General features: G+C 38.6%; 1 protein-coding gene across 1 annotated transcript in view; it reads right to left on the bottom strand.

Annotated features, from left to right (window-relative positions):
- Positions 1–1,588: 1,588 nt before the first annotated feature.
- The window catches only part of sec23ip (SEC23 interacting protein), a 114,134-nt gene continuing 88,590 nt past the window's right edge, over positions 1,589–27,132 (bottom strand). Inside the window, exons 16-19 of the mRNA XM_080205740.1 lie at positions 26,872–27,057; positions 22,617–22,779; positions 9,396–9,515; positions 1,589–2,666 (exon numbers count right to left, since the gene is read on the bottom strand). Coding sequence (XP_080061866.1) covers positions 9,434–9,515; positions 22,617–22,779; positions 26,872–27,057 — 431 coding nt within the window. The 3' untranslated portion in view covers positions 1,589–2,666; positions 9,396–9,433. The remainder of the gene's footprint in view (positions 2,667–9,395; positions 9,516–22,616; positions 22,780–26,871; positions 27,058–27,132) is intronic.

The raw sequence follows: 27,132 nt of genomic DNA on the forward strand, positions 1-27,132 counted from the left end.
TTTGGTAACAATTTTACAGCATGAGAATAGCTCATCTGTGGCACACAGTGAAAATGTAGCAGCACAGCACAATGAAAAAATATGATTGGTTTTAGACCAAAAGAATTCTTTTCCTTTCTGGCCAATTTGTTTTCTAAAGCTCCCAGCAAAGAACCGACTACAGCCTTAACGTGAAATTTACCTGCAGAAGCAAAGTAAAATATTTCAACTCGCTTTACCTCCAGAACTGACAGCCCTAATAGCTCGATAAGTAAAACGCATGACCTGAATACCGAACAGGCAAAAGAAATTCACGTAGGAATACAACTAAGCCTTGATATGTCAAACTCTAAATCAAGGGCTGTTCTATCATTACGATTCCAGTCAAAAGATTATCCAAGCTCCACAAATGGTGATAGCTGTCATTTATACTTCCAAATGTCATTTCTTCTTTCAGGTTGAAGACTCTTGGCATTGAACTAAGAATTGTAAATCAGTTAAATGGTAAATACTAAAAAAAATGCTTCTACAATACCTACAGATGGTGTAATTTTCTTAATCTAATGCTGATCTGAGACAGGAAAATCTTTGACTGGATTTATTCCCAATTTGGCCAAAATCAGAAAAGTTCTTCCTGTTATGAGAGCTTCACTATTTAAGCTAATTGCTAGATTTTCAGTGAGGCTGTTTTCGTTCTTCAAGTGAGATTTTGTTATTTACAACAAATACACCAAAGGCATCACAATGAAATATTTTAAAAAATGTTTCAGTAGAAATCATGCAGTTCTTATTTTCCCATTATTTTGCACAATCACTTCTTTGAATTTCAGATGGTAAAGCAGTATAAAATAATTTGAGACACATCAGGCTCCAAAATCCTGAATATAAGCTTTAACAGCTTTACTGGCTTTCTCCTTTCTTCTTAAAAAGTATGCATCATTGTCAAAAAATAAAATAATTATATCAATTATATGCCATGTCACCTTTAACTTGCAGGCTGTGATAAATGCAATATGATTGTCTGTACATTCACAAAACAAAAATACCACATCCCGGTTTAGGTACAGGCATGAGAACAGAGTGAAATGGACAGGAAAAGATAGATGTGCTGCCAAAGTGAAGGGCCATTGTTTGCATATTGGTATGGAGCCACAACTTGGCTCCCAGGACCTTCAGAATACGTCCCAAAAGTGAAGCTTTATCCAACAGAACATATTGTAAGCACAGTGCAGCACGCTGCTTGATTGTCTGAAGAAACGCTTATCTACATTTCTCCAGAGTTTGGCAAAAAAGCTACATTCAAAATTTTAGGATTATCTGGACATAAAACTGCCAGGGCTTTGGAGCACAAGCAGCTAGTGACTGATATGGACAGAGAAAAGAGGGAATTTAGGATGGCCATAGCCAGGAACAAGAGAAGAAAGAAGTAACAAAGATTTCTCATGGGCCTGGTATTTACTTACCCAGTTGATTGGTTAGATTACCCATACTGTAAAGTAAACAACTGTGGGCTACTTTAATGACATAATAATAAACTGGCACGTTCTGTCTACTCAGGTCTAATAACAAAATGCCATTCCAAAATAACAACAATCATCAGCGAGTTCCATAGCATTGATCACAATATAAGGTCTTTATTTCATTACAATTCTGTGCATTTGGTATCATTGGCCAATTTTGTCATTGGCCCAACAGATCACCACCAAAACTTATAAAACCCAAAAACCATGTGGCAGCATCAGCAGCATGGTTTGAAGCGGCTATTTATTTGGACTTTATGGAAGGTGAAAACTGAGCAAAGTCCACTTGAAATCTTTCTATGTGGAGATGAAACTACATTTGTCAGTCTGACAATTGCTGCAATTTTGTCACAATGTATATCATATTCCAGAAGAAACCTTACTGTCACCATTTGGGGTGCATCCAAAAAGAGGGAACTGATCTTTTCTTGGCAAGGAGTGGGGATCCAACGTACATCATAGTTTGATAAGAAGTTGATTTCCTAGCATGAAATTTCATTTTTCTTTTGCAGTGAAGAGTGCAGTACATACAAGGCATGCCTCTTGAATTCACAGTGTGCAATCAATTTAGACATTAGAATATTCACTATTTATATAAGCCAAAAACAATTAATAAAAATTAAAATAATTTGCAAGTTAACAAATGAAATATATATTTAAAAATGCATTCATTTGGCAGGAGCACGGGTGGCCTAATTCAAGATGCACCCTTGTAAACCCTAATCATTCACTTATCTGAAGCAAGCCACTGCAGATTAAGTGAATGAACTCTACAGTGGATGGAATGAGTTAACAGGGACAAGACAACAGGATAATGTACATTTCATCAGCTCCACCAGGCAAGCTAGTATCCTGAAAACAATGCATCAGTGATCTTCAGAGGCTAATGAATAGTTTAGTTAGCAAATAAATCAGAACAGAAGCTTTCTTAAAAGATCAGTTGCACTGCTTCATTAATTTAGCACAAGCCACTTCTGAACTGGTGACAATCAAGTTATAGCTTCCCAATGTAAGAAATGTTTCTTCAGAGTCAGTTGTTTGTATTGTTGAATAATTCCAGACTGTATAAATACTGTTGTCCCAGTAGGAAGGTAAAAGATACAGCTACTGATCTCACTTGGAGGTCTAAAATCACTGTTCAGCAGAGCTGATGGTGTATTAGATGACCTGTCAAAAAAAAAACAACTGCAGTTTAAAAAAAAACTCAACTTGGAATACAAAACAGTGCTCTAATTAAGTGTTCATGCACAGGGATGGACCAGAAACCATCAGACTGAATGGAACAAAGAATTCCTACTTTGGACATTAGTACAGTCATGTAATGCAATTGCTGGTAGCTAGTTTTACAATTAAACTATTTATGCTATCAGATTATCATTTTCTGTAACAAATCAGTCAATTACAAAATATCAAAGAAATAATCAGGAATAATGATATTTTTATATTAAAATCAATAGCAATCCCATTATCTAGACGCAGGAACCACGGAGCTGATAGATTCATTTCGCTATGATCAGACTCAAAATTTTAAATGATCATCAATGTCAGTTTAAGCTGTCCAGATATCTGCAGTTAAAATGGTTAAAATTATAAAAGCTACACCAGATGAATCCTTTGTAGCCGTGCAAAGTTGCAGTAGTGTTATGCTGGAAACTGTCCACAATGCAAGTACCAATGAAATCTTTAGATTCAAGGATGCAAGTAAACAGGTAAACAAGTAACATTGCAACTTCCATCATTATTTGAATCTGTGAAAAGGTTGCTTCCAAGGATAAATTTATTGCAGACGGACAACCATTGTTGTTTTAGTGACTTGCAACTACTAGGGCTTTCATGGAACAAAGAACATTACAACGCAGTACAGGCCCTTTGGCCCTCGATGTTGCGCCGACCTGTGAAGCCAATCTAAAGCCCAAGATGAGATGGTGCGGGCAAACAAGAACAGGGCTCCCAGAAAATGGTAGTATCCAAGGGAGAGAGTCTGCTATACTAGGGAATAAAAAAAAGTATGAACTGGTACACTCAAAACATATCAGCTTCAGTGTTGCAGCAAAGTAGTTTGTCAGATTGAGACCAATGATTACACTACCTACTAAAGCTAAACCTTCAGCATCTGAAGGCATTATGTCTAAATTACAGGTGTCAGATCACAACGTAAATATGTTACTCTGTGGCTTCAGTTCCAAACTGACAGGTAGCATGAGGCTAACCCTATGTTTTGAAATAAAGCAGGTACAAACTTAAATTTAAACTGTATGACTGGCTGAAAATTCAGGGATTTTAAAAAATTGTTTCCCAGTAATCCTATGCATGTCTTGTAATATTATCACACACAATAGTTTCAACTGTAAACACTCATTTAAACCAAGATAGACTGGTATAGTTGCTCATCAGCTCTCCAAACTCAAAAGCAGAATTGCAAACCATTCTCTCTCAGCTGGCCTAATATAGTTGAATGCAACGAAAGAACATTGAAGCTATCCAAAAAGGTAATTAGTGAACTGCGCCCAAGTGGGAATTATAACATGGGTTTTGGTTTAGCTTAAATCACAGTAGGGAGAAAGAATAGGTCTATAATTCTGTCATTTAGATAAGGGAGTAGGCACTAACAGTATAAATCAGGAGCTGGCAATCCAATCTAAACAAGTGAAAAAGCACTTGCATGCTAATAAACAGCTGCAGGCATATGCCATAACAAGAAGTATGCTGCCAGTAGCTTTGAGAATGACAATTACTTTGAATTCCTTTACCACTGGCTCTTTGTGGTCATTATGTATGGGGGAAGAGAGAGAGAGAGAGAGAGAGAGACATTCTTCCTTGTTTGATCTTTATATGACTGTTTGCAACTTTACTACAAAAAATAATATACAATGACTTTCCCTCTCATCCATCCTGGAGGTGACTTCAAAGGCATTAAGCCATAGCATGGTGTCCAAAATCCTCCAGTGAGTTTTACTTTGAAAATGGTCCAGCTTGTACCAACACAAGCAGATTTTCCATTGCACTGAATGCTCCCTTCCATTTGTCCAACTATCCCCATAAAAATGCTTTTGGTTACCACTGGGTGTGAATGAGGATTGGAAAGTGTGGCTGATTTTATCCCTCATGAAACGGGCACTGAAGTCAACTCTAGTTTCCAACAAACATTGTGTCCGAGTTCAACTGACCCAAATGCGACTTGGAACCAAACACGCAATTTTCTGGATCTGCATGGCCAACAAACCACAAACCAACTGGGGGATTTACATCATAAGCAAGTGTATACTCTATCGTCATGATTAATGTTAAATAATTCCATAGGTATTTCAACATTGGAGATTCCCCACATGCCAGCAGTCACTTACTAATATATAATTCTTGTACTTCAGTTTTTGACAGGTTGTATTGAACTTTATTAAAATCTCTGCAGAGACTGATAGCAGTTTAAAGAGAAATTTGAACCATTTGGACCTTTGGCAGGAACTTGCCAGAGTTTTTGAACTCTGTCAAGTCTTTGCTCTGCAGTTCTGGTTGACCAGGAAACTCTCCTTACCACCTGGCCACAGGTACATTGGGAAAATTTACAGGGTGATAATCCGTTTGGCCATGTTATGATTGCGTCTTCTATGGCCAACAACATCTGGGATGGGACTTGAACCTGGAGCGTTTGGAGCTAAAGTAGGAAAGTTACCACTGCACCAGAGGACTTCCTAAAAGTAATTTTATTGCAAAGCTAAAGACAAAATACTATTAATTAAACGCTATATTCTTTTCATAGGAGATATATATTTGTACAGTTGAACGAAGTTTGCTACTTTCCAATTTTATTAACAACTGAAAACCCCCCATTTTGTTGTGTTATTCAGTCCCTTAAGTAGACACTCACTCCTGGAACCAATCCAAAGTATTTTGTAACTCCCAGGGTTTAACATCTGTTCTTTTCCTTTCCCGATGTGGAGATGCCAGCGCTGGACTGGAGTAAACACAGTAAGAAGTCTCACAACACCAGGTTAAAGCGGTAGCAAAAGCCAGTTGCTTTCAGAGCAGTTTTTCTTCATCAAGTGAGTGGGAGTTCTGTTCACAAATAGGGCATATAAAGACACAGACGAAGTAATGGTTGGTATGTGAGTCTTTACAGGTAATCAAGTCTTAAGGGTACAGACAGACAATGTAAGTGTTGTAGAGCTGGTGTACGAGGTGGCTGAGGAGTGTCAGAAAGGTTCGACGGCAAAATCCACTTACATGCTCTGTTTGTGAACTGAAATCCCACTCGCCTGATGAGGGAGCAATGCTCCGAAAACTAGTGGCTTTTGCAACCAAATAAACCTGTTGGACTTTAACCTGGTGTTATGAGACTTCTTACTGTCTTTTCCTTATCAACATTGTCGTCTACCATGAGGGTTTTCCCTGGCAATTTTTCGTTTACCTTCAGCTGGGCAACTCTTCACGAACTGCAGTTTCAGACTGGGCATGAGCTCCCAACCATATTCCACTTGTACAACAATAGAATCAGGATCTTCTTTGCTTAAGGTCCAGGCCTAATCTCTATCATTTTGTTCTCTTTCTCCCGATCGACTGTAGGCCACTCAAAACCAAAACTACAACTACCCCTCTGTGATATCTCTGGGCTTAAATGAAGGTTTTTAAATTAATCTCAAAATAACATCCTCTACCTTCTTCTCCATGCCACAGGAAATGCCCTAGCCCTATTTCCCTGTGTGGAAATGATAATCAATTAATTCTAATTACCATCGTCTTCTACCTTAGAAGCAAAGGGACAGGGTCTATCACAACTATTTACGACTTGATACTGATAATACCTTTCTGGGTTTTAGGAGACTTACGATCTTCTCATTGTGGACTTAAAAAACATCTGCTCCTGTCCCTGGGTGTTAGCATTTGGCACCCCTCTTTCAATAACAAAGTGACTCTCCTTTTGATCCAACAACTAAACCAGATAGCTCTATTGAAGAACCAGCCAGACTTGAAATGTTCAGCTGTGTTTTCTCTCCACACATGCTGTCAGATGTGCTGAGATTTTCCAGCATTTTCTGTTTTTGTTGCAGCCAGGTTTACTATCAGACTTCAACAAAGGTTACAAAAACCATTTGTTATAAACCAAAAGATATAGTCCTAAAACATTATAATAATATGCTGGAAATAACACAATATTTATTAAAAAGACTATGTAGTATAAAAACAAAGTGCTTGGAAAAAGTCATCCAATCTGGCAGCATCCATGGAGACAGAAAGAGAGTTAACAGGTTGAGTCCAAAACTTATAGTGCCATTCACAACCTTAAGTCCCAAACTGCTTTACAGACAATTAAATACTTTTGAAAGTGTGATCATTGTTATGAACCCACAGTCACTCAGAAACATGGAAAATAAGAGCAGGGGGAGGCAAATTGGACCTTCGAGCCTGTTCCGCCATTCATTTTGATGAATCATCCAACTCAATAGCCTAATCCCATCTCCCCCCCATGCCCTTTGATCCCTTTCTCCTCAAGTGCAATATCTAACTGTTTCTTGAAAGCATTCAATGTTTTGGCCTCAACTACTTTCTCTGATAGTGAATTCCATAGGCTGACCACTCTCTGGGTTAAGAAATTTCTCCTTGTCTGTCCTAAATGGTCTACCATGTACCCTCAGACTGTGACCCCTGGTTCTGGATGCACCCATTATTGGGAACATCATTTCATTATATTCTACTGACAGAAACTGTCAACATTTTTTAACTTTTTGAAGATGTGACTATTGGTTTAATTATCAAATCTATACAATACAATCAATATTTCAAACACAGGAACTAATTAATTAGAATTTTGGAACACAGTGATCGATTCATTCTGATTAACTAGAGTTTTATTTATTCTGTCTGCAACGGCCTGTCAAGGGAGACAAGATCATCAATTAAAATGAATGAGTTGAATTTTCCTCTTGCCAAAGCTCAACATCTGTTTAGATGTCAGCTTTGCCTCAATGACAGTATTCTTACCTTGGAAACAGAAGGTCAGAGGTTTAAGAACGTATGCTCACATTTTAATGCAGTACTGAGGACTTTCAGATGGTACAGAAGATCGAGGTCTTGTCTGCCCTCTTAGGCTGATGCTAAACTATGCTTGGCATTGTTTGAAAAGCAACAGGGGATTTCTCTTATTACAAGGTGAAATATTTATCCATTAACTAACCTTACCAAATTATCTAGTCATTCATCTCATTGCTGTTGCAGGAACTTTGATCTATGTAAATTGGCTGCTGCATCTCCTTGCTATAATGATTATACTTCAAAAGTACCTCATTAGCTGTGCTGCTTTGGACATCTTGAGAACATGAAAAGCACTATATGAATGCAAATGCCTTTTTTTTAAACCTTCAATACAAATTTACACAAAAAATAGTTCTATCAAAGCAAAATAATGAAGTTGTTATGATTCCATTAATCTTCAATGTAGCATTTGTTTCAGGATGCTTCAAACCTTTCATTATTCCTTACTGTTATATTTATTTTGTAAGTACAATGCTGGGCATCCAAGAAGCAATTTCAAAACAAAAGTACTAAAGAGAGATGGGCATTTAGCCCAACTAGCTCAGCCTTCCTTACAGAATCATAGAACTACTACAAAAGGGAAGCCATTTGGCCCATCATGTCTCCACTGGCTCTCCAAAAAATCACTAATTCTCCCACCTTCTCCCCATAACTCTGCACATTCTTCCATTTTAGATAAGTCTAATTTCCTTTTAAAAGCTTCAGTTGAATCCGCCTCCATAACAATCTCTGGCAGTACATTCCAGACCGTAACTAGTCACAACGTGAATAAGATTTTTCTCACATCTCTTTTCTTCTTTAGCCAATTACTCTAAGTCTATAGATCATAGATCACAGAACCCTACAGTGCAGAAAGAGGTCCTTTGGCACATCGAGTCTGCATCGAACACAATCCCACCCAGGCCCTACCCCCATATCCCTACATATTATACCCACTAATCCCTCTAACCTACGCATTCCTGAATACTAAGGGGCAATTTCTTAGTATGGCCAATCAACCTAACCTGCACATCTTTGGACTGTGGGAGGAAACCGGAGTACCCGGAGGAAACCCACACAGGCATGAGGAGAACGTGCCAACTCCACACAGACAGTGACCCAAGCTGGGAATTGAACCCAGGACCCTGGAGCTGTGAAGCACCAATGCTAACCACTGTGCTGCCCCACGGTATTCCTGCTATGCCCATGTTCTTGTTCCATTCATAAGTAGGAACAATTTCACCCTATCTTCTCTGTACAGGTGCTTCGTGACTCTGAATGTCTCTGTCAAATCCCCATCTCAGCCTTCTTTTCTCTGTGGAAAACACTCAACTTCTCCAATCTTTTTTCAGAACAGTAATTCCTCATCGCAGGCACAATTTCCATGAATCTTTTCTGGACTCTCTCCAAATCTTTCACATCCTTCCTAAATTGCAGTGCACAGAACTGGACACAATACTCTGGCTGAAGCTGAATGAGTGTCCTTTATAAATTCAATATAACCTTCTTGCTCTTGTCCACTATGCCCTTATTAATACAGCCTGTGATACTGTATGCTTGATTAACTGATCTTTTAACTTGTCCTGCCATGTTCAATGACTTAAGCATCTTCTGCTCCTGCACCTCTTTTAAAGTTACTATTGTTCCATATCACAACACAAAATTACAACCTGAAAGACACAATGGTGTTGCTTCCATTATCCGCTCTGGATGACTTCAGGTATTAATCACTGTGTTAAGAAATACTTTCTCTTGTCAGTTCTGAACTTATTCTGAAATAAAATCCAAGTTATTGGCACCCAGGAATTATTGGGCTCAAATTCAAATATTGATTTAGACCATCAAAAGAAAACATGCAAAGAGAACATTAAATAATGAGCCAAAGCTTACCAATATTGCTGAGGTAAATACAGCACAGCCTATGGCTATCAATGCTGTGGCTGTTCAGGGCTAATGTCCATTGATTTGTAAATCTCTTTAAGAAACAGCAAAGCAGTGTCTTCTGATTCCCTATTGAAGTTAAGGATACAATATTAGCAGCAAGAAAGAACATTAGACAAAGATAATACATAAAAGGGTGAAGAGTGCATTCCAGCAGAAGCCAGAGATGTGTTTCCATGGTAATATGGCTTCATTTTCCTGATCATTCTGTATTATTCATTTTTATGATTATAGATGATCATTTAAAAATTAGGGCACAATTTAGACACCAGCTCTAATGAGGCACAAACAACATTGAAATGGGAGAAACATCATTCACCGACACTAATGCAAAACATGGTTTATCCAGGCTTACATGTTCTGAAGTTCAATCATTAAATATTAGTAACGTCCCTCATCTCCACATGAAGTTACATAAGCCCACGTGCACCCAACCTCATGTAATGTGATTTCACTGCTGAAGAAACTTGGAAAAATGAAATGTCCTCACAAGGAGTCAGGAATAAATACTTAGTGAAGGACACAACAGAGAAGGTGCCTGGTTTTGACCTCCTACAAAGCTCATCGGCATCCCTAAACTATTCATAAACTTTAAGACAAAAGTTGATACGTGATGCACAAATGGCAAATTGAAAACTCTGACGTGAGCAACAGTGGTTACTCAGAACAGACTACAGAACAATACATAATGACTCAATACCCAACTCAAATACAGAGGTATTATGGTTATATACACTGCCCCTCCTGATGTAATATCCTGGTCAACTATCCAGGTGTAAAATTATAGTTGTTGATTTATACCCAGCCACAGAAGAAGAAAAGTTTGGAAATTAGACAAGACATATTTGCCTTACTTTATTGGAGAAAATATAATTAGATATATGAGCAGACTGTATACTTTTCAAAGATCAACACTATTTCAATTTCTATTGTGGTTGTGCTTTCTAGCTATGTTTTCTGCTAATTTACGCACGCTCGAAATAATGCAATTATAACAAAGAAAATTGTTGAAGTTCAGCTGGTTAATCGCCTTCAAGGATTCAGTTACTAAATGTACCAGGAGAGTAGCATTGATTTATTTCTTATGTCACAACAGTGACTGCACATCAAATAAAAACAAATTGGTTGTGAAGAACTTTGGGATATCCCAAGACTGTGAAAGGTGCTATATATGCAAGATTTTCACATCTAATGTAAAGTTAAGTTTATTTATTAGTCACAAGTAGGCTCACATTAACACTGCAATGAAATTACTGTGAAAATCCCCCAGTCGCCCCATCCGACATCTGTTCAGGTACACTGAGGGAGAATTTAGCATGGTCAATGCACATAACTAGCACATCTTTCGGACTGTGGGAAGAAACTAGAGCACCTAGAGGAAACCCACACAGACACAGGGAGAACATGTAACTGAAACCAGGAATTGAACACAGGTCCCTGGCGCTGAGAGGCAGCATTGCTAACCACTGTGCCACCATGCCGCCCTACGTACAGATCATGAAAATCCCAGACAGCCTTGAGAAATTTGCTCTTTTTGCTGAAGTAGCAGATTGAGTTTGGGAACTTGCAGGAGAAGACTGCAATCCCAGGACTACCATTCAATGATCATGAACCAAAGAGCCTTGTTGGAAAATGAATACACTGTTAGGATATGATCAGGATAATTATGACCTGCAGCCTGAAAGGAGCCAATGGAAACTCATCATGTGGAATGCCCAAAACTTTTTATTTTGACGATGCCAGTATAATGAATAGCTGTTGTATGAAAAAAAACAAGATTGAGAGAAACACATGCAAATGAAACAAAATGGGAAAGCAGAGATTATGATCTGAAATTCCAGAAGGCTGTAAAGTGCCAAATCAAAAGCTGAAATGCTTGTCGAGCTTCGTTGGAACACTGCAGTAGGATAAGGACAGACATATTAGCATGAGGAGAAGCCAATGAGAAGCTCGGGGTCATGCTCCTGGGCTGAAAGGAGATGTTTCACAAAGCTGACATCCAATCTCAGTTTGGTTACCCCAGTGTAGAGAAGACCACATTGTGAGCAGTGAATATAGCAAACTGAATTGAGATAAATATGTGCAAGACATTGCTTCACCTGGAAGGGGTGCTTGAGGCTTTCGATGGGGAGAAGGGAGTAAAAGAACATTTGCTACATTGCCTGTGTTTGAGGGAAGGGGATGGCATGTTGGAGGTGTTACAGGAGTGGAAACAGTCCCTTTGGAATGCTAAGTATTGGAGCTACTAACCAGCCTCCATATTCAATGGACCATCCCTCGCCATTGTCTCAACTAAAAATGGGTAAACACAATTAAGGTTAAAAAACTATATTATGGAAGTTAGCATCAACACCAGGTCCACCTTAGTTTGGAATTTCAGCCAGTTACTTACGTCAAACACTCCTTCGCGAATGCACTCCAACGTGAAAAGGAGACCTGATTATTAACATAATACAGGCTACACTATGTTCTAACTCAGCTGGGTGGCTAGTTTTATATTCCATTTTTTCTAATGCAAGCATTGCAATTTAAACAGATGTGCTGTGAAGTTGGGCTTTAATGGCACAAAACAACAGTATAACAACCAATTCTTGTTGTTATAGTAATACTGTTGCAGACTAAATCAAATATTTAATGCATCTAATAATAAGAATACACCAGATTTTTCTAAAATATTATTCTCTCGATAGGAATTTGCTCCTCAGTGCATAACAATGCTTTCCTAATAGACATCAAATAATTTCACCCAGAACTGCTCCACGATGATAGGTGAGAATAATCCCCTTAGAGCTTATTGCTGCTGCAGAATCTTTTGATAGACATATTGACTTTCATCTACAACCGTCCTATTTGGCTAGATACTATTTACCCAAAAGGAGAGGAAAAACATGGCAGTGAGATCAGAAAGGAAACTACAAACATGAAGCAGAATGTTCAAATTGATAAAATTAATTAGGAAGAAAACAAATAACAAAGATATTTATTCTAAGATGTTACAGTCTCAGGTTACATACACAACACCCTATTATACTGTCCCGTTCAAAACACTTCCCATTTTTCTTATAGTATTATCACTAGCTTTTTAATATGATGAAGTCTGAAATAGGACATTTGGATTGTTATCTCTGGCTGTCCATTTTTCTTGTGGATAGAACTTTTATTGCAAACGTTGCTCGAAAAGACCTGCCTTGACTAAGAAAAGCACGTAGCACCAAGTATACCATAAAATCCCTACAGTGCAGAGACAGGCGATTTGGCCCTCAATGTCTCAGATAGTTGGTACAATGCATATTGGGTATTTAATATAGTTGAAGTATTCCTGAGTGAAATGTAAGCTTCCCAGATATTTTCTGCACACTAAACACACTTAAGTTCTCCAAGGCAAACCCATACTTTCCATGAACAGAATAGAGGCTCTCTCAATAAACCAGAGGTCTCTCCAACTTGATGTGGCTTCAAGCTGTTCCAGTATGTATGTGGATCATAGAATCCCTACAGTCAGCAGGAGGCCATTCTGCCCATCAAGTCTGCACCAACTCAGAAAGCATCCTACCCACACATTTCCCTGTTAATCCTAGACTATACATCTCAGGACACTAAGTGTCAATTTTAGCATGGTCAATCCACTAAACTGCACATCTTTGGACTGTGGGAGGAAACCCATGCAGACACGGGAAAAACATTCAAACTCCACACAATCACCAAGGCTGGAATCAAAACTGGGTCCCTGGTGCTGTGAGGCAGCAGTGATAACCACTGTAGCACCACACTGCAATGAACTTGTTAAATGACCTTTTCAATGCTGCCTCCTCAACGTAGTCCAGGACGAGGCATTATACAAAGCAGAGTGAGCAAATATTGCCTGAGCACAAGAAGTGCATGATTCCAAGAGGGCAGTTTCCTTAGATCTTGACTGGACAGAAGGGAGTAGAGGAGGAATGCACAAAGCTGATACCTCTATTGAAAAGGAAACACTTGAAATAAACTCTCTTCCAAACCTTTACTTTCCGTCATGAAATGCTGATTTGTACGCAGAGATAAAACGAATAACAGTACTGATCATTCAAGTGTAAAAGATCTTCATAGGTTAGGTTAAGAGTATCAGATATTTTCATACATAGTATAACTGGGGATCCATTGTTGCCCTAGATTTGTTCTCTATGCACAAACTGAAAATGCCAGTTTAATACCAGTAAAACAACTCCCTGCTTTAAAAAACTTAAGAATACCATGTACTATTTGAGCCTATTTAATCTATAATCTGAAAACCCTCAAAAAACATTCAATCTTGCAGAAATCATGCTTCATCATTCCCCATCACAGTAAAATCTGTCTGCCTCCAATGATCCAATTTTATATCTTAAGAAAGTAGTTGTGGAAGAAAAACGTCATTACTTTTACCCTTTTATTCTGTTCCCTACTAGCAAATGTGCCATTTGGAGCTGTGCTTCAATTAAGAGGCAATGATTATCTAATCCCTTTTATACTGTAAGTCAGTTAATATGAAGAAGTGCAATACATTGATTAACCTTCGGGAAAATAAACAAGTAACTGCCTGGTCTCATCATTTATTTATATTTAATAGGCCATAATTTATTGCAATGTTTTGCAAGATGGGAATACAGTTCAGCCTGGGACGTTGTTAATGAAAGTATTCTGAATTATTCAGTTTTAAATTAGACCATGAAATATAACTTAAGAGTATGAGAATTGGTGGCTGCTCTGCATTGAGGGTATTCTGAAATAAGTACGACAACGTATTTGCTGCTTATTTCCAATTCTAAAATTTTGTGATAATATCCAAAGGGTTAATTTGAAAGAACTAATGTTTATTTATTAGCGTCACAAGTAACACTATAATTAAGTTATTGTGAAAATCCCCAAACTGTAGACAAATCAACTTAATTCAACAGAGGAAGTAAGCATGAGTATCTCAAATGGTCACATCATATTTCATTGTCACTTAACTCCCCCTACTGAGCTAATTTCAGAAAATGTACATATTAAAATCTGCACTATTTTTGCAAAACTGTCGTGTGCAAAAATTAAACTATTTAATCACTTCTATGGTTCATGAAGGATAGAGTGCATTAGAATAGCATTCTGCTGCTTAACAAACATTGGCCAAGCTCCTTCTCTTGAAAACCAGGATCTTGTACCAGGGTAAGCTGATAACCTTTAACTACAGAATATCCACCATACAGTTTTTACTAAAAGTTACCAATTTTACTTCATTCAATGCCAACGGTTAAAATTATTTTGATGGTGCATTGTAGTTGTCAGTTACATATGTGCATTTGAAGTTCACAAACCAATCATCTCTGAAGTCTTCCCTTGAGCACAAGGTCAGATAAATACATCGCTGAAATATGTAAATACAACGTAAATTCTATTCACGTAGAAAGACTATCTTAATATTTTTGATACATCAAGAGCAATAATTCAAGGAAAAAAGGCATTTTTACTTTTTAACAGAATATACCAGCAGGACGATTTCTAACTATTCCTTTGAAATTGAATCTTAATATTAATAGCTTTTAATAATGCTTTTAACCATCATTGCCTTACATGGGGAGAGGGCGGGAAAGTGGAACTGAGCCACGACAGATCAGCCATGATCTTATTGAATGGCGGGGCAGGCTCGAAGGGCTAGATGGCCTACTCCTGCTCCTATTTCTTATGTTAAAACCTTAAAGATAGGGAACGGAAAAACTGTCTAAAGGCGGTGTCCTCAGCTTTAGGAAGTAAATATTCCACATCAATGCATCTCAAGTCAAGGTTACCTTTGAAAACAAGGTTGCCACCTAAAGCCTATAAAGTTGTGACAAGATAAAAGACTATCAAAATTTTCCATATACTTGCCATGCTTTACAGGGGAGAGAGAGAGTGCGCACAATGGGAAATCATTGGGATACTCATCTGCATTTCTACTTATCAACTGAAATAGCATTTACTCTGCTGTACAGACCTATGAGCCATCTTTTCATTGCAGTCCCTGCAAGATCCTTCAAAGTCCAAGAGGGTGAAGAAAATACTGAAGAAACCGGCTACTTCTAAAATTCACCATCAGACCAAATAGATCAAACACCTTTTTAAAGCATCTAACGTGGAAAACAGATTTGAGGCCAATTTGTAAACAACATAAGAAATACGAGCAGGAGTAGGCCATCTAGCCCTTCGAGCCTGCCCCGCCATTCAATAAGATCATGGCTGATCTGAAGTGGCTCAGTTCCACTTTCCCGCTTTCTCCCCATAACCCTTAATTCCCTTGCCTACCAAAAATTTTATCTACCTGCATCTTAAATATATTTAGCGAGGTAGCCTCCACCACGTCAACGGGCAGAGAATTCCAGAGATTCACCACCCTTTAAGTGAAGAAGTTCCTCTTCAACTCCGCTCTAAACTGCCCCCCCGCACCCCCCCCATCTTGAGGCTGTGCCCTCTAGTCCTGCTGTCCTTTCTGAGCGGGAAGAACCTCTCCACCTCTACCCTATCCATCCCATTCATCATCTTATACGTCTCAATAAGATCCCCCCTCATCCTTCTAAACTCCAACGAGTACAAGCCCAGTCTATTCAGCCTCTCTTCATAGTTCAACCTCCTCAACTCCGGTATCAGCCTAGTGAACCTCCTCTGCACTCCCTCCAAGGCCAAAATATCCTTGCATAAGTGCGGCGACCAAAACTGCACACAGTACTCCAGCTGCGACCTCACCAGTGCCCTGTACAGTTGCAGCAAGACCTCCCTACTTTTATATTCAATCCCCCTCGCTATGAAGGCCAGCATCCCATTTGCCTTCCTGATCACCTGCTGCACCTGTAGGCTGGGTTTTTGCAACTCATGCACAAGGACCCCCAGCTCCCTCTGCACCGTAGCATGCTGCAGCTTTTCGCCCTTAGTCCCTCCTACTATTATTCCTATATTAATATCAAGCCATGTAAAAGCTGTTGTGCATGCTTCGAACATACTTCCCAAAATATTTCCCAAAAGATCTACCAGCAGAATTAATGTACTTATTTTTGTTTATTATTAGTCATATGTAGGCTTACATCGACACTGCAATGAAGTTACTATGAAAATTCCCGAATTGCCACACTCCGGCGCCTGTTCCAGTACATAGTGGGAGAATTTAACATGGCCAATGCGCCTAACCAGCACATCTTCAGACTACTGTATTCTTTAACAGGTTTCATGAACCAGAGCCGATTCAAAGCATTTAGCCATTTAAGAAAGCAGCTCATCCATTCATTAAAATTTCCACAATCAGAATGGTCACATATTTCAGGAATTGCTTAATAATTAGAACATTTTTGATATTACATAACATTATTTCATCAAATTAAGTTTCAATGGAAGGCGATGGCTGAGTCACTTTCCTGTAGTCAGTTATGTTATTTAAAATACGTCATGCTTCATTTATACTTCCATATCCGATCTTCAGGTTAGATCTTTTTAAAGCTTATTTAACATTGTTTGAAGGCAACATTTGCAATCATTCATATTTATTATAGTAAATACTGTAGGAAGCTCCCCAGCCTTGGTACAAATGCTACCCTTGAAAGTCAAGGTGGTGTCATATTCAATGCAATTCTAATGTATAGGGCCTTAGAATATCTTGACAACTCTAATTCTCTCAAACGTCCCACCTAGAAGATGTTTAATTTCACCACACCCAAAACATAATCCAGCACCATTCATTTCAGCCTTCTGGATTAACCATAACAAAGGAAATTGAAGACATGAAGTCGTGATGGCATCCTAACCTATGAAAAGATTACATTCTGCTCTGTGGACATCCAAGAGATTGGCCAAAAAAAATCCCGAGGTGCAATTATGGAGAACACCCATGTGCTTCATCTGGCTACTCAAGTTTCCTTGGTCTTGTATCACAATGGGAGTGCATGTGATATAAGGTTGACACCTCTTACAAGCGAGCTCGCTGCATTGTTCCTCACTTTCACCTGTAGCTCCAAGCAGTTGTTAGCATGCAACAATAGCCGCATCCCAGTAAACTGTTTTGACAGACGGTCCAAACCAGGTGAAGGCTATACATGGGTCTCCTACCCATTCTGTAGGAGATGCCACTATGCAGTAATGGCGGAGGGAATTAAAGTTTAAGGCGTTGAGTGGGATTTTGCTCAAATGGATTGCTATGGCTATGATGGTGTCAAGTTCTCAAGTGTTAATGGATCTATATTCATCTGAGCAAGTGGAGAGTATTCCATCAAACTCCTGTCCTTGTACATAGTGGACTGGCTTCAGAGAGCCAGAGGTGAATTGCTTGCCAAAATTCACAGCCTCTAACCTGTTCTTATAGCCACTGTAGTCACATGGCTAGTCCAGTTAAGTTTCTCATCAGTGGTAACGCTTAACTTGATAACAGGTTGGGGGTGGTGGTTGGTCAGCAATGGTAATAACATTGAATGTCATGGGGAAATAGTTAAGATTTTCTCTTGCTGAATGGGGTCATTGGGTGGCACTTGTGTTGTGTGAATGTTACTTGTCACTTACTGGTCAGTCTTCTAGCAATTCGCTCCACATTATGTCAAGAAATGGCTAGAGGTACTCCATAAAGCCAAGGCTGACAACATCCTGGCTGTCACACTGAAGATTTGTGTTCCAAAACCAGCTACAACCCAAGCCAAGCTACTAAAGTACAGTTTCAACATTGGCACCTACATGATAAATGTACAAAATTTCTCAGATGTGTCCTGCTCACATAAAGCAGGGCAACACAAGACTGAATGCACGGTAAACAGTAGAAGCAGCATGTTATAGAGTTAAGTGATCACAGGACCTACAGATCAGATCAAAGCTTTGCAGTCCTGCCACACAGATGAGAAAGCGTCAAAAACATCCTCATCCCCAATGATGGGGGAGTCCAACACATTACTGCAAAAGACAAGGCTGAAAAATTTGCAACTATCAGCCAGAAATGCTAAGTGGATAATTCATCTCAATCTCTTCCTGAAATCCTACCATCGCAGACAACGAGAACAAGAGCAGCAGATGCATAGGAATACCATCACTTGCAAGTTCCATTCTAAATCAAATACTATTGTGACTTGAAATTAAGTTGCCATTCCTTCATTGTCTCTGGGTCCAAAACTTGGAACTCTTTCCCTGATAGCAGTGTCAATGCACCTACATCGCTTGCAGTGGCTCAAGGCAGCTTACTACCACCCTCTCGGGGCAATTTGGGACGGGCAACAAATGGTGGCTTTGCCAGCAACATTCACAATCCAAAAAAGATGCAAAAGAAATCATGTTTGGATGCTGGAAAGAGAATGCGGATGTCCAATCTGCTCCCTAATATTCTGTAAATTGGCTGTGATGTGTTTAAATTAAAGGGTTTGTTTGTATGGTTCCAGTAACAGCCTAGATTCATGTACTGCATGAAGGACAATTACATCTAGTTCATCACCTTGAAACGTGTAAATACATTACTTTAAAGTCATGGTAGTATGTAAAGGGTCAAATGAAGGATTTCTTAATCCCAGGGGAATACTGAATTGATTCAATAATTCCAATTTTGTTCAGCTGCACGGAGCAGTATTATGATTTTTATCTGTCCCTCTATCTTCAAATCCATGGTTCACAGATCAGAATTAAAAGGTACCGCAAATCAGAAAAATCTACTTTTGTAAATTGTATTAGTTTGTTAGCAGCTTTGTAGCGTAATCTACATTTTGCAGTCAATTAAATCCCACGCCTATTGAATGTGCTGGTATATAGCTAAATTTAAATGTGTTGCATTAAGACCAATTTATATTAGATCTGTGCCAATATATTTAGACAAAAGAAGGAATCCCATTGATCTAATGTCTGGCGGGATTTTAATAATTCAACAGTTTGCACCACTTTCTAAGTTTAATATCAAATCTCTCAGCTGTCCAACCTATTTGCCAAGTTTGCTTCCAGCTAAGATGCCCTAAGCAATCTAATTTTAACTACAATCTGAACGTCTGTACTACTGGCTATTTTTCTTTCCCTTTATCTCAGCTTTATATCTTCGTGCAGTAGTGTGGCACAATTTAAAACCTCAGTTACCTGGGGAAATCAAGTGTGCTTTCTTCTCCCACAGACCATGTGTTAAGCTGCCATGGTGCTTCACAATTTATGTTTTCAAATTAAGTACTTAAAAAAAATTAATCAAGTATTTCATGCAAAGTGCCTATTTAGAGATGTTACTTGGCACAACTGTATTCTCCTCGCAACTTTTTCTTCTACCTATCTTTGTACATCAATAAATTTGGTTAGAATGCAGTCAGTCCCTTAATCCAGGGAGCAATAGAGGTCAAAGTGACTTATTTGGTCTTGACTTCTAGGGACACACATTGAACTTTATTGGACACTACACTCCTTTCTTTATTCATTCGTGAGACATGGGCGTTGCTGGCTGGCCAGCATTTATTCCCCTTCCCTAGTTGCCCTTGAAAAGGTGGTGCTGAGCTGCCTCCTTGAATCGCTGCAGTCCATGTTCTGTGGGTTGTTAGGGAGGGAATTCCTGTACATCAGCCAGCAAAATGAGTGAAATTCAACCATTATTGAAACTGGAGAAATACAAAGTAATCTGGAGCACCTTCTTGGGAAGCTCATTCAGCATCAAACTGCCTCTGCAGCAAAGAAGCCCACCTGCTAACTATGAAGCACAATGATTATTAATATGTAGTGCCTTTCTCCCACATCCCATCTGCAGACTATGTCTTCCTCTCTCAGCAAGATGCAAAACCAAATGACAGATTCAAGCCAATTTCTTATTTACTACTATTCATCATCTGTTTTTAGGACATCAGCAAACATGATACTTATCAGTGTCAAAGATAACTAATATTGTCATTGGCCCTGGAGAGATTTGAATACTTTTGTTGTGTAAAATTCAGAAGCCAGGACACTAGACTGAACAAATATTTAAAATGAATCTAAAAACATGGGGGAATCACCCGTTCTAGTTACTGAACTTTGCTCTGGTGCAAAATTAGTGACAAAGTCTGGTGATGGATAAATTATTTTGTCACCGTGACATTACAAAAACATATGCAAATTATATTTGGTAAGCATGGAAACTCTGGGACTCAATTAGGAAAGATGCATTTAAAATTCCAGATTCAGCAGTCAACCTGCCCACAAGACAGCATTAGTCAGGTTATTCACAGCGAAATGAATGGGCAAGGATGAAGTATAAATTGTAGCTGGAAATTTCCTGTAATGCTAATGTCGTAAAGTGGATACAACTTGGATGGATAGCTTGCATTGGAGCCAAATTTACTGATGGTGCAAAGATATGCAGAAGAACAGAAGAAAGATATGCAAGAAAGATACAAAACTTCTGCAAAGGGATTACAGATAGGTTAAATGAGTTGGGGATAAAAATGGCAGATGGAATATAATGTGGGAAAATGTGAAAGTGTCAATTTTGGCAGGAAGAAAAGGAGAGCAGATTATTTAAATAGAAAGATAATGCAGCGTACTGGTGTAAAAAGGGATCTGATGCATTAATCTCAAAAAGGTTAGCATACAGGTACAGCAAGTAATTAGGAAGACAAATGGAATGCTGGCCCTTATCGAAAGGGGGCTGAAGTATAAGAGTAGTAAAGTCTTGCTACAAGGCTGCATTTACTCTCCTTACTGCAGTTGAGGGGCTCACTGTCTGATTCTTGGATGAAGAAGTTGTCATATGAGGAAAGGATGAGCAGGTCGTGTCTATACACATCAGGGTTTAGAAGATTAAGAGCTGATTTTATTGAAATGTATATATTCACATGGGGTAAATCAAATCTCTGAGGATGCTGGAATGTGAAACTGCTGAGATTTTCCAAGAATCTGAGGGGGTTTGAAGGGTAAATAATGAGAGGATTCAAGGAGGGAATTATTATATCCTATTCCTTGGATCACAATAATATTTGAGGTCATCTTTCGTTCCGGAAACATTGAAGTTAACCGTAGAAAATGGAATAAATGCACTTACGGCTGTAAGTTAACGGAATCTTGGTTGGACACATTAGTTTGTTAAATAAACGTGCCAGACTTAAACAACTGGTAAGAGAGATACAAGTAACTGATAGTAAGACAAACGAAAGGTCGTAAAGATGCACTTCTTAGTTTACACAGGTGCTAAGTTACAAATATGCAATAATTATGCACATTGCTATACTGTCTATGCAATAATTGTGCTATTTCTATACTGTCCTTAAATGTATTGAATATATTTATCATAATTAAATATTCAAGGGACTACAGACTTTTAATAATTTTAAATTATCCTAATGTAACTATTAACATTAGTATCCAAACAGCTAGCTCTTCAACAACATAAATCCCTCCTGGCTACTGTGAATAGTACTTTTAATCTGGAGTTAGATCACTTTTAATCAGATCTTCAGTAATACAAGAGAACTGTTTTTATAAATCAGAGTATTGCCCCTGCATTTAAGGTAATATTTTAAACATGCTTAGAAAACCCTTCCAATGATCATAGAAGAGGGCAAGCCCTTTTAACAATTCCCTCAGAGATGATATTCAAGAAGTAGGTTAAAGAAAAAATGAACAACTGGAGTATTTTCGGAAGTAATTATAAAGCAACAATTTAAATCAGTGTGGTTAAAGATGATTACAAACCATAACAGCAAGTACAAACATTTTACATCTTAGATGAAGTCAGATCCAGTAAAGACTCTAAATCAGCTCCAGTTATTTGAAATCAATAGAATAGCTTTTTTTAAAAAACATACATAGTTCCATACTCCACATACTAGCTGAAGAAGTAACACAAGAGGATTTACAATTGTTACCTTACTAATGGACTCTTGGAAGCTTCCCATTCACTGAGTGGGTTATTTATAACTTCTCACAAGATAAGGATCCACACAAGGATTTAGCCAAATACTAGACCGAGCGAAGAGAAACTTTCAAGCAACGCTGTAAAATCAATATACAGTCGTGCTCAAGTGCGCAACAAATTCTGTTGGAAATATTTCCAATGTTGATGATCCTATTAAATGGAGTGGGATAATTCTGAAGAAATTATGTATAGGCGGATTAATAATGTACATTGAAAATTGAGAATGTAAAATGGGCAGTCTACACTTTATAAAAAAAACAAAGAACAAAGAAAATTACAGCACAGGACTATTAATATCTGCTTTCTTAAAAGTAGCTGGGTGTTCTTACCAGTAACATAAGTGGCTCTGAAGAGCAAACAAATATTCATTGAAGCTCTCAATTGGTTTTTCTTGTAGAACGTAATCAATGCGATGCCCTTCATTCAGCATTCCAATCTTCACCGTGGAATCCTCATCCTTAGGTGATTCTGGACTTTCAACCAACTTTTGTTCTAGGATTTAAGTGACTACAATTTAAGTAAGGCAGTTTCATAATATTGGAGAAGGAAATAAAATTTACTGTAAAATAATTAAGTTAGCAGAGGTTTCATGACATTTATGTTTATTCATAAAACATTCATTATTCCCAATAATCATGAACAACATGTTCAGCCTAATAGTGATGCTTCAGATTAAAACCTAGAAAAATCACTGATTTGTAAGGTAACAACACAGTAAACAGGACACAGAAATAGACAATATGACAAAATAAAACAAATAAACATTCTTGTCCTTGGTAAAAATGTCAGATAACATAATAAGTAAAGTCTAAATCTGCAGCTTTAAAATCTATAACTGGAAAAGGTAGTCAGTAATGTATTCCTTCATTTGGCTGTTTCATTAGCCATAAAATCTGTCAGGTTACTCAGATATGTGAAATGGAAGATAAATTAACAGCGTATAGTGTTTAGTGCAGTCTGTGGGCTGTGTGATGTGCTGTGGCAGCAGTAACCAAGTGTCACTCCTCAAGAATTGTATATGCGCAGCCCACCATTTGTGAACTGTAAAAGTCAAAAGCTTGACAATGCGAAGCCTTCTTCCCTCAACTGAAATTGTTCAGCAAATCCATGGAAATATCAATATCATTCAGTAAGAATTCTGACAAATTCCTCATGCTACTTTTTCTGGTTTTTCTCTTCCCACTCTATACAAATACCCCATATCACAATACACATAGGCCTGGGTTTTCGATAGAGCAAACCTTGCTCTGCCTCACTGCTCCACATTTCTTGCCAGGTCTTTTGACTTCAGCTTCCCTGCAAACACTGAGCACAGCATCTCAAAAAACTCCGTCACGTCGCAGCAGAGTCGGGGTAGACAGAAGACGCTCGTTTTTGTGGTATTAGCTGCCACATAGTAAGGTGAAAGATCCGGTGTGAATGTTGGTTAGGAAGCTAGGCAGGCTAGTGAGAGGGAGGGCAGTCAGGTCGGGCAGCACGTGGGTAAGGTTGCAGGTGAGTTAGGTTGGGGTGGGGTTAGTCAGTGAGCGGTCAGGCCTGATTGGGCGATATTCAGGTGGTCTGGGGTAGAAACAGGGGGTCAGATTTGGAGGATAATGGGGGAGGGGAGCGGTGTGGACTGCAGAGTGAGTGCAATTGCGGTGTCAGTTCTGGAGTTACTCAGAGTTACAACTTGGTTTAAAGTTTTTTAGGTTTTAAAGGGCAGCACGGTAGCACAGTGGTTAGCACTGCTGCTTCACAGCACCAGGAATCTGGGTTTGATTCCAGGCTTGGGTCGCTGTCTGTGTGGAGTTTGCATGTTCTCCCCACGTCTGCGTGGGTTTCCTCCGGTTTCCTCCCACATCACGAAAGACGCGCTGATTAAGGTGCATTGACCCGAACAGGTGCCAGATTGTGGTGGCCAGGGGAATTTCACAGTAATTTCATTGCAATGTTAATGTAAGCCTTAATTGTGGCCAATAAATAAATTTTAAAAACTTTTTAATCTGTCTAACATTTCCTGGGTAACTATTATCTAGGTAAGTACGTCAGAACAGTCCAAAATCTCCAACTCCGAGAGGCTGGGGAAGGTTCGAGAAGAAGGGGAATTGCCCACTAGAAGTTGAAACCTCCTGGTTAATTCCCACAGAGGTCAGCATGTCAAGAATTCCACAGGATCCCTACGTGCAGCTCCGGTCATATGTCTGATTGCCAATGATATAGAAACCAGAAGATCTGGTCCTTATTCTCAGCTGAAGTGGACAAATTGCACCATTCGCTCAAGAAATTCACAGTAGAAAATTCCTTTTTATCTATTGCATTTTCTTCTCAATGCAATTATAAACACACTGTTAAACAACTGGAACACGATGAAAAAAAATCAAAATTTGATGCTGACACATGATTCTTGGTAAATTACATTTTAACATTATTTCAAATTAATTTCAATTCTTATTTTCCTATGAATATATTAAAGAGCTTGCACAAATAAGAGTGATTAAGACAGATTTGGAGTTGGGATGCAAGCCAGATTTTAATTAATTCTGTATGTAGCTGAAAGCCAAAAAGCTTTCATTCCTTTAAGCTCAGTAAACATTGTCATCATACATGCACCAACATGTACTTGGCAAATAGGTCTGGTTATGAAATTATTAAATTCACTGGATGTTTAAAAACTTGTTCACAAAATATGGACAACACTGCCAGTGGCTGGATTTTCTCTTTTTCAAGATGGCCATTACTGAGTGCAAGTAATGCAAATAATTCTTGCTACTCACCAGCCCAAACCTTAAATCATGCCCAAGTCCAGTTGTGGACAAACAGGAACCTCTTCATTATCAATGAAGTTGTGAATGGAATCTATCGAATCAGTGAATAACCACACATCTGACCTCATGATGGTGGGAAGGCCACTCACTGATAAAGGAACTCAAAATGGTTGACTTCTGCAGTGATGTCTTGGAACTAAATTGACAGTCCCCGATTACCACAACTGACTCCTTCACAACTACTTCCATCACTTTATTGATAATAGGAATACTCTAAAGTTGTATTTTAAAGACTCTCAATTCATGAACTGACAATTTTCTTTCTCCTTGGCCATCCTCAAAGAACATGTAGATGTTCAATGTCCCTGGGAATTCACATCTTCAGAATCCTGGGGATCCTAAGATTCTACATAACTTTGACTTTACGTCATCTAACTTGTCTGTAATTATGAACATCATCACCAATACCATGTGCTAGGTTCATCACCATGAAATGTGGAAAAGAATGGGAAGGGTATGGTTGTGCAATAGTTATCATATTCAATCAGCAATCCTGCTAATTCCACTAGTAGTGAAACTATTTTAGTAAGTGTAGTAATTTGTAGGATAGTACACTAATGTCCTTCAGGAAAGGAAGTCTACTACTTTTACCGCACTTACAGATGACTCACTGGAAAGATAGATCAAACTGAAAGGAATTCTGGTGTGTATGATTAAAAAATTAATTTGGCTCAATTGTTGTCAACATCAGCTCACATTTCTTTATATTTTCTGTACTAAGGTACTCAAAACATTTACCCACTCAATTTGTTGTGGTACCTCTGCAATGTCAACTTCTTTAACCATGCCGTCACAACTACCTTTATGTCCATGTTCTCAACAAAATCATCAGAACCTCTCATCCTCATTTCAAACACCAGATACAAAGAGCTCAAATATTTATTCTTCATCAACAAGATTGGTGGCTATTCAGGCAGCTGCATTTTAAGTCATCCCACTTTGCCTTGACCCCAGGCACCAGCTATATGCATACACTCTTTTAACCACTCACATCCTGAACCCTCATTTCTTTGCAGTTTTTTCCCCAACTTCTTCTGCTCTCTCCAAGCACATCTCAACTATGAGAAGCATCTTCTGCTTGCTTGATTTCCTTCAAATTCCCTTCTCATACAAGTTCTGAGCCCCCCCAGTTCCAGTTTCTAAGCCACATGCTAGCTGGCATAGTTAATAGTTCGCTCTCCTCACATACATTGGCTCTATCATTTAACATTGCCATCAGCATTACACGCCTGTAAAATAAATATAGCGCAACCCTTGCATTCTCACTAATTAATGCCCCATCTCTAGCCTCATTTTCCTGAAAGTGTTGTCAACTCCAGCTCCACACCCATCACTTCCACAATTCCTGTTCCAATCCCTCCAATGCAGCTTCCACACTGTTCAGATCATAAAATATCCCAAATCAGTCATGAAGGCCATTCACTATAATTGTGACTATGATTCATAACTTCCCTCCCTCAAGCTCCTTACAGCAAGGTTGACCACACTATCTTCCTTTTCGTCCAACGCTAACCTTCAATCATTCTGCTCTGAGATTATCCTTATATGGGTACACTCATGCACTATTAGCAACAGCTTCTCCCTTATCCAATCAAGATCCCCAAGAGTCTCTCCTCTTCCAAAACCTAAAAAATCACACCTTCAGACAACGTAAACGTGTTCAGATACACCTTACCATACTAATTGGGCGTAGCAGTAGAAGAAGTCTGTAATTATTGTGTATATAATTGCATCCCTCTATTTTCTTTACACTTCAATAGTTAAACAAGAATCTTACCTTCCTCCACATGTTTTTCTTCTTCCTCTTTAATTTGGTTAGCTACCTTCTCTAGCTCAGCTTGCAGTTGAGTTGAAGAAGTGTGGGCACGTGCAAACTCATTGAGTGTCTGCCAGGCATTCTTCAGAGAACTAATGAAGCCTTGTTTTAGATCAGAGCCCATACGAGATAGACTTTCTTTCAACTCTGGAAAAATAAGGAAATAAATTAATTCCTTTCTCATAAAATATTTTGACTGTGAAAGTAAAACCAACTACACCT

Source organism: Carcharhinus amblyrhynchos, chromosome 17 (assembly GCF_965287045.1).
Source record: "Carcharhinus amblyrhynchos chromosome 17, sCarAmb.v2.hapA, whole genome shotgun sequence".
Taxonomy (NCBI): Eukaryota; Metazoa; Chordata; class Chondrichthyes; order Carcharhiniformes; family Carcharhinidae; genus Carcharhinus; species Carcharhinus amblyrhynchos.